Source organism: Pangasianodon hypophthalmus, chromosome 8, assembly GCF_027358585.1.
Source record: "Pangasianodon hypophthalmus isolate fPanHyp1 chromosome 8, fPanHyp1.pri, whole genome shotgun sequence".
Taxonomy (NCBI): domain Eukaryota; kingdom Metazoa; phylum Chordata; class Actinopteri; order Siluriformes; family Pangasiidae; genus Pangasianodon; species Pangasianodon hypophthalmus.
In genome coordinates, this window is record NC_069717.1 from 6,555,087 (window position 1) to 6,567,681 (window position 12,595).

Sequence of the window (12,595 nt, forward strand, 5' to 3'; positions counted from 1 at the left end):
TGTTCTTGGGAGGTGGGAAGAAAGAGGAGACCCTGGAGGAAACCCGTGTGGACATGAGGGAAACATACAGGACTCCACACAGACAAGTAACCCGAGGTTAGAATCGACTCGGGGACCCTGGAGCTCTGAGGCTGCAACTCTACCCACTTTGGCATCATGCCACCCTCCAGTAATTTAATACACCAACTTAGTGAGACAAAAAAGAGACACTACAAGAAGCTCTATCATTTGAAGGAGTAATATTATTACATGCCTCCCACATTCCAGAACAGGCCTTGTGTTTATTATTTGAAGGTGCTTGCTCCAGCATGCTTTTTTTTTTTTTAATTGCCCAAAACAGTATTTTAAAAAAAGTTCTTATAATTATTCTAATGTTTAAAGTGCACTGGCTTGCTTATTTAATTAGCAGAAAATGTTGTGTTTCTGCTACTAATTTGCCTACTACAACATACACATTTTCACTTTTACACTGAAATTTGCTGTATCCTTTAGCACTGCAGATGTTATGTTCATCTCTTTTATGATTATCCTCCATTCTTAAACAGCCTGCTTTTGCTTTAATCGGGCTTGTAACAAGCTGTTTCTGAATTGTCACTTGTCCATCAGTGTGTTCAGCAGTCATTCTCAGAGTGGTGTTTGTGTGTGTTTGTGTGTGCGCCACACACACATTCCAGTAGAACATTCCAGTATCATTAGTAAATGTCTGTGTACTTGCATGTGTATGTAAAACAGTGCAGAGATGCCTTTAGCGCCTGAGTTCAGATGTCATTTCACAGCACAGTAAAACATTATATATATATATATATATATGTATATATTCGCTCTGTGTGTTCTTCTGTGCTTTGTACATACCACAGCAACACAGCAGGCATTTCTCTGCTCTTTCCCTGCTGTGACTGAGCTCATGGTGGGTTTGATACGAGTGATTTAAAAGGGGAACACACTAATTAACGTTAATGACACAGCTCAATAAAGCAGACTGATGCTAAAGCTGTGCAGTTAAGATCTAATATCTTCTGTGTTTACAGTCATTACGATCATTAACATTAGGTTATATAGGAAATAATCTGTGGTGTCCTACAAACTCAAACTTGTAAGCAAACTCAAACTCTAAGAAATGGGTATAAAAAAATAATGTTAACTTCAATCTTGCTGCAATTTTAAGAAATAAATCTGGTTGAGTGGAGAGCTCAGGAATAATAAGGTTTGGCTTATTGTTCCTTGATGGCTTGAATAAATTTTTATGAAGATACATGATTTAATGTGGTATCGTATTTTCTCTAGTATACAGAAAATTAAATCTGTTCTGTGATGATAAGGTGGTCCTTGGAAATTCTTTTACTCTGGGTCTCTGGATGCAAAAGTAAACTGAAATATGTGGTACAAAATACAATAATGTTAATCAGAAAACGTTCCGCTAACTGAAGATTTTAACTGCGTATGATTATTTTGTTGAGTATTAAAAACATTTATCAATGATTCAGACCAATTAGGAACAATTATAATTCTCAGTAAACACAACACAGGCTATGCTTTGACATTGTACATTGTAAATGTGTAGTGTTATATGTGTATACATCTTTCGCATGTCTTATTAATTGAGTGATAAATAAATATGCAGCCATGGCTGTTGTGGGTCTATTTAATCTTGTCTAGTGCTTTGTTTGTAAAGAACACACTGTGATTGTTTGGACAGCTAAAATATATGAACAGGGAGCTTGCAATTTAAAATCAGTAAATATCAAATGTTAGCCAATTGTCTAACTTTCGCTTACCTCACTGCTTACTTCATCGCAGTCGATTATGTTTAATTACTTGAGGGTGCCAAAAGTTGTGATCATGAAAACAGCTAAATGAATTGTAGACAGAACCCCCCCCCCACTAGCTGAGTTCACAGAGGAAGTGAGTGCCTGCATGAGTCCTGTGTATTTTTTCAGCCCTATTGTATTTGCCAGTACACACACTGAGCGTTTTTACTGACCTTTCACAATGTCCTTGAAAGGGAAGAGGAAGAGATAAACGAAAGCATGGATTAGACATATTGGGAGCCTTGACTTGGGAGTGACTTGAGCTTGTTACCAATCACATGTTAGTTAGTGTGTGTAGTAGTGTGTGACTTTGCATTACACACAGGTTCACAGAGTGATTTATGACCTTCCTGGAGTTGTCAGTAGTGCACCAAATACCTCTCCCTCGGGCCTCTGCTTGCAGTGGGAGGAGTAAGCGTTCCTCTCATCTTCCCTTCTATCACTCCTTGGTTCTCTCTGTGAGCCAGGAGCAGTTCTGACTTGCAGGGAATCTGAGGTAAAGTGCCACAAGGAGCTCAAAAAGTGGCAGTTTTTTAAAATCTCTGATCTGCTGAAGACTGGAGAGGGGAGAACTGAGACCAGACTGCTCCAGTTGAAAGAGGGTGACAGTGTGTATGTGAGTGTGTGAGATTGGGAAGGCCATGTCTGCGGTGGTGAGGAGAGCACTGGGAAGGAGGTGTCACTACTACGGGCTGCTGGCTCGCACCAGGCACTGGAGGCAGGGCCGCTCACGCAGCAGGAGCCGAGCAGCCAACAAGGGTAAATAACACTTCAGTCATCCTTCCTGCTCCTACTGTGTGCTAATGTACACTGTTCTGTTGTGCACAGGAATAACAATACAGCATAGCAGCACAAGGTGTACTGTATTTATACTTCTGGAAGATTGAGACTAGTTGCAGGAAGGACAATAGACAATTAATGTTCAAGGCGTCATGGACTATATTGTCAATAGATAGTTCAAGACTTTTACTAACAAAAACAACTCCCAGACTTTATTTTTTCTGAAAATGGAGTGTGTATGTGATGCCATGTTGGTTCTAACTCTCTCTCAGTTGCATGTCAGTAGTCAGCGGTCAGTGTTTGGCAGCTAGGTTGGTTGGACCATGGATTCTGTGTCTTGGTTATTGGGTCGTTTGGAACCAACGTGGTTTGTGACTGCAAATTTGCAGCAACTTACACAATTTTGTGAAGTGATGTAGGTTAAGAGTAGTGATGGGATGGGGTACCTTTTCTTACCACTTTCTTAGGTATGAAACTAAAAAAAAAAGTCAAAACCATGTCCCTTTCCTCATGCAAGAATGCTTATGACTTCTACAGCATAGATGAACTTCTTGAGTCTTATTCAGGTGTAGCTTGAAATGTTCTTGACTTTTTTGAGTTGACTTTGTTCATACTTCTAGAAGTTCTATTCTTAATCACTGGCCTCTAAGCTACATTAGTCTTAAAATACCCATTGCACTTTTTATGTTCAAGAGTATTTCTTCAGCATGGATTTCTTAGTTCTTTCTAGACAGTACCACTGTTTGAGTACCAGTGCTAGGATGGTCTGTTGATTTATAGAAAGTCTAGCAAAAATCCCTTTCAGGATTTATCACATTTTCCCAAATTCTTCACAAAGACTGAGTTTTTCATCCCACATCTGTCAGAGATCGGCAGCTGGGTTCCATGGAATCTTATATTTTGGGATTTGGGTCTTCAGAACCAACTCGGTCTCACATTCACTTGCAATTACAATACAATTTGATTCAGCTTGGATCTTCTTAAATGTTATTAATCCTTAGTTTGAAAATGTTCTTGATTTATTCTTGAGTGTTTTGTAGCTTGTCACTTGTTAGATTTAGATGTAAAAAACTATAGATACTATAGTTTGCATATCCTGGACAACAAGTATGCATATAAATTTTGAATCTGACTTTGACTTATCAAGAAGATTAACTCCACTGCTTAGAGAGTACAGTGTTCACGGACAGCCTTGTTTATGGTAGGATTGGTGATATATGGTAAAAGTATGCCAAGATAACATACTGGATTACATTATTGTATAGATTTGCATTCATGCAGATTCATACTAACAGAAAAAGGTTCTTTTGTCTCACTTGGGAAACCTTAGAGGTTTTTGGTAGAACCCTACCACGGCAGATTTCCCCATCTGATTTCAAAAAAGAACTCTTATTTCTTAGAGTGTTCATATACAATCCATGTACCATACAGATACAAGAAGATATTTATCTGTGCTGGCATCAGAATGGTGGAATGAACTTCCCTTGGCTGTCCGAACACCTGAGCCACTGGCTGTGTTCAAATGAAGACAGAAGATCCACATCTTCACAGAAGCAAAAACCCTTGATTTGTACTGCCTTTGTTGCTGTACTCTAACGCATAATAACACCTCTCTAATAGGGTTTTAGCTTGATAGTGTTCTTAGACCCTGACCTGTTTGTATTAGCGTGAGGTTATTTTTTGATGACACTATAAAGCACTTCTGTAAGTCGCTATGGATAAGGATGTCTGTCAGAAGCTGTAAATTAGGGGTGTGACAGAATACATTATTAGAATTGAACAGATAATATGGTGTTAATGGTTACAAATACAGAGATGAACAGAACCTTCTTGCCCGAAAGGTTCACATAATCTGGTTGAGACTACAGGTGTGTCTCGGGACTTTCATCCCACAGTCAACCAAAAGTCATGCAGACTGGAGGAGTGGTCAGCTATGAGGCTTAAGTAATGACCATGTTCATTAACATGAATGTGAGAAGGTTCTTAGCTACTTCCTGGATAAATTAGGGTACTAGTTTGCTTATATTTTGGGAAATTGAACCAACTGAATTTGTTAAAAAAAAAATGCAAGTACAAACAAAAATAAAAAATAAATAACTACATGAGTGAGACTGAAAAACAGTCCCATGGCCATATCTAATTGAAACCAGTTATGAACTGGAGAGATGTAGCTGAGGTTGAGGAACTGTAAGGGCTAAAACTCACACACCATGCACACACCACAGTGCAGGCATTTCAATCTTTGAGGGTTGTGTTTCCAGGGCATAGTATTGTCTAGGAATGTTCACAGCCATCCAGGTAACTTTTAAATGTCAACTAGATGTTTGGCAAGGTGATTCAACTTTACACGTCATTATTTCTTCTTCAAGAGTGTTAAGACTTGATTCTCCAAAGCCCTACATTCTAGTCCAGTCACACTGACTTATACAAAACACTTTGTTAGATCATCTTAACAGTGGGAACGTGTGTTAGGACTGATTTACCAAATCCAGACATTCTACCCATACCATACCTACAAAATGATATACTATGTGAATAAGACCTGTTGTTCCTTATGTAGTTTTCCAGTGAAGGATGTAACCTCTGAAAGGGATGCAGTCCCACCTCACACTTTGGCTCTTTGTGTTGCGTTGAGCTGTAAATGAAACTACAAAGCCATAAAAGTTCGCAGGAATTTCTTTTGGCCCTACCTTTCTCATAAAGCTTGCCCCTTAAGCAAGGCTTCTAATCAGTGGGAAGGCTTTTCATCCATGGAAGCCAGATTCAGTGGCTTTGCAGTAGGATGCTGTGCTGTAAGATACGTGAGGTTTCTACGTGCAGGAGGATTCTAAAGTGGTGAAAGAAGATTTCTAAAGGCTTCCTGTGATGTTTGGGTTTCAGTGATGTTAGAACAGTGGGAGAATTTCCTATGACCTCATTTGTTTGCCCTCTGCTATGTAAAAAGGTCATTTAGATGATAAGTGTTGTGGGTCAAAAGAATGTCATTCTTTTTTTTTTTTTTTTTTTTGATTATTATTTTTACACAGCTGCTGAGGTGACATGGTGTGTGTTTTTTAATAAGGTGTGCCAACAATGTGTTAATATATTGAACCCACAGTTAAAGTTTATCTTGGCCAGAAATTAATATATTAAGTCCATTAGTTAAGTTTCTCAAAATCTATTTAATGGCAGCTATTCTATTTAAAAAATGAATGCGACAGAGAAATGAACCATAATTAGACCATTGTGAACATCTTAGAATGATGCATAGACACACTAGGGCCATGTTGGTGTTTCAACATGGTTGTAAGTTTAGCCTGTCACCTTAAGCGGATTCTCAAAGCAAAACTGCTGATCTGTTGGGACTTTGACACACAACAGTCTCTAGAGTTTACACAAAAAATAAAAAACATCCAGTGAGCAGCAGTTCTGTTGGCAGAAATGCCTTGGAACTATTCTTTAAAACTGATCTTTACAACCGTGGTAAGCAGAAAAACATCTCAGAATGCACAACACATCAAACCTTGAGGCAGATGGGTTACAACAGGTTTCCATCCTGTGAGCCAAGAACAGGAATCTGAGGCTACAGTGGGCACAGGATGGATACCATGTACTGAATATGATGTTCCTACAACATATGAATTTTGATATAACATGTCTTGGCTTCAGTATTGGCACCTCATAGCCACAACATAAGAATTCATTAACTCGTTAATTTGCTAATTCGTTGACTTGTGGATTCAATCTATTAATTCTTGGCCACATCTTATTTATAAAAAATAACCACCATGTTACCTCAGAGACCATAATTTATTTATTTGTTTCATATTTTGGCTAGTTTATTTTTCCCAAAATCTGCTTTTTCATTTTTTGAGTATCTCTCTTCTCTCTCAGTACATCTGTTGAGACTTAAACACAGCTCCTAAGAATGTTCCTTCCCCCATCTTATCGCCTCTGGGGATACATTTTTTTCAACAACTACACTAATTAGAGCTTTCCTCAGCCATTGTGTCTGAGTGTGTGTTCATGTGTCGGTGTGTCATAAAATATGAGGGAACAGTTTAACACATACAATACTGAATAATGATAAAAATTTGCCTTGGTGTTCATTTAAAGTACACTGCACTTGTCATTTTAAAAAAATAAAATGTTGAAAAATTGCTGTTTATCTTTTTGTAAAGCCCCCCTAACCCTATATAAAACTATTAAAATGTTAAGATTACATTAATTAGCATAATCTCTTGCTAAATGCTAGTTTGTAGAATATAAGTATCTGAGCTTTGTTTTAAGTGATTTGTGCAACAGTTTACTTCACAAACTGACCTGAAATGTGGCACTCTGTGAATCTAATTTTTATGGAAATAGCAAGAAGGTTTAACCATTAAATAACATTTAATAATCACATTTTTAAGTTCAGGGATCGTTAAATTTTTCGTAATGCAGTGAAGTGTCCAAATGCTAATAAAATTGGCCTGCCAAAAACATCAGTTGATTTGAATAGAGAAAGACACCAGATGTGAAAAAGGAATTTACTTTTTGCTTCACCTAGTTGAACTTTATCCCTTGCAAAGTTCTAACCTAAAAAGCTTAAGCCAATTAAAGAAAAGAAGATGCGCTGTCTTCTGAAAAAACAATTATATCACTTGTCACATACTCTTGCCAAAAGCCAAACTAATGTTGTAAAATTACCCCTGCGTTCTTTCCAAAATGCGAATAAATAACGTGATGAAAGCCACTTTAGTGCAATTTCTCGTCTTTTCAATCGACTCCGCTCTCTCAGACTAAAAGCACAGACTTGTCTGCACATCTCAAAGATTTATTAAAGTTCAGTCCTTTGAATTTCAAATGTAAAGTGACATTTATGAACTGCCAAATGACCCCCATTTCAGTGCTTCATACCGCACTCACACTGGAGGCTCGGAGTCAAGACAGTTATTAAACTTCACCAAAAGTTCCTGCACATCTTTGACCCGAAGAAGACGTTCGGAGATGAAAAGCATGTGTGTATGCGGTAGAAGAATGGGGCTGATGACTGATGAGAGAAGGAAGACTTTTCTCTGATATTAAGTAGATGCAGTGCTATGTGGTTCGTGCTGTATGTGAATCGTGCTGTATGAGATCGACTGAGAAGACAGCAGATCCAGCCGGAGTAATTGACTTTTCAATGCTGTGTTCCCCATCTGCTCTCTCTGCTGTACTCCTAATTCCAGCTGCAGGGAGCTTACTCTCACTACGCTTGTTTGTTTGTAAAATTGCTTGCCTAATGATACTGTATCACATAAAGTTCCTGTATGTGAAGACAAACACTGCTAAAGGGCTTTTTAAATCACCAAATGGAGCAGTTATTGTTCGCAGGCATACCTGTTATCACCACCTGTTATACCAGTGCTGTTGTATTCTCAATTCTGATTGGTCAGAAGGTGTCGATTAATCTTTTATAACAGCAGCTCTGACAGTAGTGTATATATTTACTCCTGTCCAAAACTCATGCCTTTATCAAATCTACATGTGAAGGTCTACTGCTGGTCCCTAAATCCAGACTGGCATCATTTTCTTTAAGCATTTTCTTGAAAATACTGTTTCTTCTAACTACCATCTTACTCCTAGCTTTTTGGGTGGTTTTAAATATAGGTGTGAAATATTTTAAAAAAAAATAAAGCTTGTTTTCCTTCTACCAGAATACAATAGGACTGAGGACTGCTATCCTCCTTCTTCTAGCCTCTTTTCTCACCATCTTTGCAGCAATGACTCCCGCAAGACAAATGTATTTGCCTTGTTTATCTGCTGTACGCTGCAACAGCTGTGCCTGTCCACAACGCAACGTTCATCCTACTTAAGCATCATCCCTCAAAACAATGTGCTGCTTTCACTGAGCTGTACTCACATCACTACAGCATCCATCTGGTCTTCTCTTCCTTCTTCCTCTTACTCATTCTCCACACTTTCTGCAGTCACTGCATTTGACTTGAGCTTCATAATTGCTGCGTTTTGAGAAAGAATGTTGCTGAGTGAGGAGCTTTGAGTTGTGTCGTCAGTTTGATGGACAGCCTGAAGTCCTGATGCTGGAGAACATGGCTAGCAGAACCGTCCTGTCAGTTCCAAATGGATAAACATGGCTATTCCGGCTTTGGGAACATTAAACGTATTGCTGCTACCCTACCAATATTTACAGTTTACAGCCCATGTTCTGTGTATTTATTGATCTGTTCTGTGTATTTATTATCCTATGTATTTATTTATCTGTCTCACACTGTTGTGTATTTGCACTTTATGTAGTCTTGTGTACTGTTATGTGTTGCACCATGGTCCTGGAGAAATGACATTTTGTTCCAATGTATACAAGGTATATAGAGAAATGACAATTAAAACCCACTCAAATTTAGCTCAGTCCTGAACAAGTGAAAATTCAGCTCTCTGGACACCTCTGACCTTTTCTCCAGCTGACACTGGAGACTCCTTCCATAATACATTTTCCTTGTTAAATAACAGCACATTTTTAATCAGGTTATTAAACTGATGTGGAGCATCTGCTGTACAAATTCCTGTGTACATCGTTACTATAGAAATGACAACTCGGTCCATAACTGAAATCTATAAAATCATACATAAAGTGAAGAAACAGAGGCATGCTGTCATTGTCTTTGGACTTAAAGAAGGCCATGTGCATTTAGATTAAGAACAAATGAGCCAAGTGTGAGTTATGGCCTTGTTGGGCAGCCAAATAAGCACATGTGACATTTTCCCACTGCAATTTCTCCGAAAGACGTGACCCTTGCTCAGATCCAGCGTGTCCTACATCACACTTCTCCTATATGTCTCTCTCCTACTTCTCCTGGGTCATGTGTCTTGATCAGAGGAGATTAATGGGGTTCTAGCAGCAGGCATTTGTGCTGCTGTTCTCTGATGGATGACTTGCGAAGCTGCCTGAACCTGGTGTGATTAACGTGTGTGGTATTATTCGGTCGTCTGTTCTCACACGCTGTGATTGCGAGTCGTTCCGAGAAATCTTCTGAGAGGCTACCTGGAAATGAAAAGATGTGAACAATTGAAGACAAATGCAGTTTCTTCCTAGCAAGTAAATTCATTTTCTGGTGATTCTGGTCAGAAAATGTTTCCCTTTGGAGGAGACTGCATCTTAATCTGAGTCATTGCTTATCTCAAGGAGCAAATTCTTATGTATAAAATTATGAATTAATTTAAAGTGAACTGTAAGCATAGTAGATGGAGTGCTCAGTCAGCTTATCCTTCAATCTATGGGCACATCAAATTAACTAAACTTTTTGCATTATTTTATTAATACAAGAACTTAAAATAGTGAATTGAAGCACAATAAAATATCTTATATTCCGCACACTCATTACAATTCCATGACCTCGATTTAATATCTTGTGGCTTCATTGCTTTGTGTACACAATATACTGTATGAGGGTGAGTCAAATTAAAATGTTAAAAGTGCAAAACGTAGAATTGAATGAATAAAAATTCTAGAGGAATCCAGACATTAGTTAAGTGCTGGAACACTTTTTCATTTGAAAAAATAAAATGCAAGGTAATAGGATGTATTATATGAAGTGCTATTTAAGTCTGTCAAATAATGAGGGTTGAATCCATATTATTAATATTTAATAAAATATATTAATAAATATATTAATAAAAGCCCTGTCTCAGACACTTCATCTCAAGAAAAAAATCTGTTAACCTCAGAGACGTGAACTACACACCAGCAATTTGCATGATCTGAATGGCACACCCAGGAAATCGACTTAGGCAGGTGCTTAACCCATCTCTGAGTACGAGTAACTTTCCCACCATAAATATCGAGGTAACCTCTGGAGTCTGAGATAGATGATTAAAACCACAAATGACCATAAGTTTTTTTTTTCTGCACTAAATTGTTAAATATTTCATGATTCCTATAGCCACAGTCATTATTTATGTATTTTTATTTAAGCATAATTGTACATAAAGGACTTACGAAATATGTCACCAATGTAAAAATCATGGCTCTAATCAATTTTTATACAAATAAGGAAAAATCTTTACATGTAAAACAAATAAAAGAGAAGTGACTCTGGTGTCTGTATTACAACAAATAAAATACAAGGGTTAATATTTAGCACTAGCTTTATTTGTGTTTGTATGTATGTGTCCCCTTACACATGTCATCAGATGCTTTCTTTTTGGATTTGGATCAATTAGAATATGAATCAAGCATATCAATTTCACATTTAACTCTAGTCAAAAGGACCCATATGTCCTTATGAAAGGTCCTCAAGTAGAGTCTTTACTGCAATTTATTATTTGCTTATCCACAAAAACAAGTATGCTCCGAAGCAGCAAAAAAAAAAAAAAAAAAAAATCCACTCCTAACACACAGATTCAACTATTCCTGTGTTGTCAGCGTGTTTGATGTGTGTAAACATGACCTGAGTGGTCAAGAGTTCAGGCTGCATTGACAGGCTGGTGTGAGGAGAAGCTGAGAAGAATCGCTTTACCTGAAAAAGCATTGAAGCACTGTTGTCTCTGCTCATTACACGAGGAAGCTTGCAAGTGCTCGATGGCCTTATCCAGCTTCTAATTGCCCTTTAATGATTCTCATTTGCACAGAACTTTATCTGTCTCGACTGAGAGGCTTAATGACAAAAGAATGGTGGAACCAATTACAGACGTGCATGCTAATATCGGTGTCACGCTAATCACATGGAAGCTTGTAGTAAACATCTGTAGCACTGCGAGATTCCCGTGAAATTTTGGACATGGTGTTTACATGCTGGACTTTTTTTCCTGCACATGCCATATTCTGAAATTTAATTAAAGCACTTGGCTGTTTGCGGCGTCGCTACACGTTATCAGCGAAATGTTTGCAAGTGTTCTTTGCTTGTTGTGTAATGTCATGTTTGTGCAAACGAGCGTTTTGTTATCATTTGATTGCATTCAGGCCCACAGGGTGCCAGAATGGTCATGACACCACACTGAGCATATGGATTAAGATGTTACGATACCAGCCGGGCTAATTAAGATGATAAACAAGAGTTGTTGCTTGGCATCTTCCTCCCATGCATTCCAATCTGTTCATGTACTGAGAGGAAGAGCTGCAGGAACGCTGCAAGAAACATACGTCCACACTGAGTACCATGACAGAACACCCTCGCCATGTTACTCGTACAATAATCTATAGCCTTATAATGTCTATAATGGCTGTATTGTTTGATCTTATAGACTATATAAAGTTGCAGGAACACTGGGAAAATATGAAATCTGTACCTACTTCAGTGTTAACAAAACACAAAAAAGTCAAAATAGAAAGCAACTGACAATCAGGCTGCATCTCAAACTGCATATGTGTCATTCTAATTACAAAGCTATTCTATGATGCACTGTAAAGTAATACCTGGTGGTGCACTATATTCATTCATTCATTCATTCATTCAAGTAACTGCTTTATCCTGGGCAGGGTTGTGGTAGATCCAGAGTCTGTCCCAGGATCACCCCGGATGGGATGCCTGTACATTTCAGTTCTCCATGCACACACACACACACACACACACACACATCCATGCCCTCATTTAATTTAGCATACCTGATCTACCAACAAGAATGTTCTTTGGAGGTGGGAGGAAACCAGAGAATGCAAAGGAAACACATTCACACAGGGGGAGAATGTACAAAACTCCACACACAAACAGTAACCCAAGCTCAGGATCAACCATGGAGGCAGCAGTGCTACCCATTGAAGCACTAGGCCACCCCTGCACTATTTTCATCGAATTTTTAATACGATAAAATCCTATTTCAATAATTCACTGTGATTGGCTCCTGGTGGCCAATCAACATACAGCACCACCTAGAAAAAGGCTGCATCCCAAACGGCATACAATTGTTCTAACTAGTCGGCTCCTACAATATTCACAGTTATTGATGCACTAATTTTCACATACTATTTAGTATAGCTCACTTGTTCACCAAGCATAAAATGTTCTGTAATGTCTAGTTTGTTTTTCGGTGATTTATCTTGTGGTTGCGTGACA

The 12,595-nt window shown here is 38.3% G+C and overlaps 1 protein-coding gene across 4 annotated transcripts in view; it reads left to right on the top strand.

Moving 5' to 3' along the window:
- dab2ipa (DAB2 interacting protein a) overlaps positions 1 to 12,595 on the top strand; it is a 111,545-nt gene that overhangs the window by 26,420 nt on the left and 72,530 nt on the right. The window contains exon 1 of one of the 4 annotated variants that reach the window (XM_026928084.3): positions 939 to 2,567. The exons of the other annotated variants lie outside the window; for them this stretch is intronic. Within the exon in view, the coding sequence (XP_026783885.3) occupies positions 2,450 to 2,567 (118 nt within the window). The 5' untranslated portion in view covers positions 939 to 2,449. Of the gene's footprint in view, positions 1 to 938; positions 2,568 to 12,595 lie in introns of those variants that run through there. 4 annotated transcript variants of the gene reach the window in all.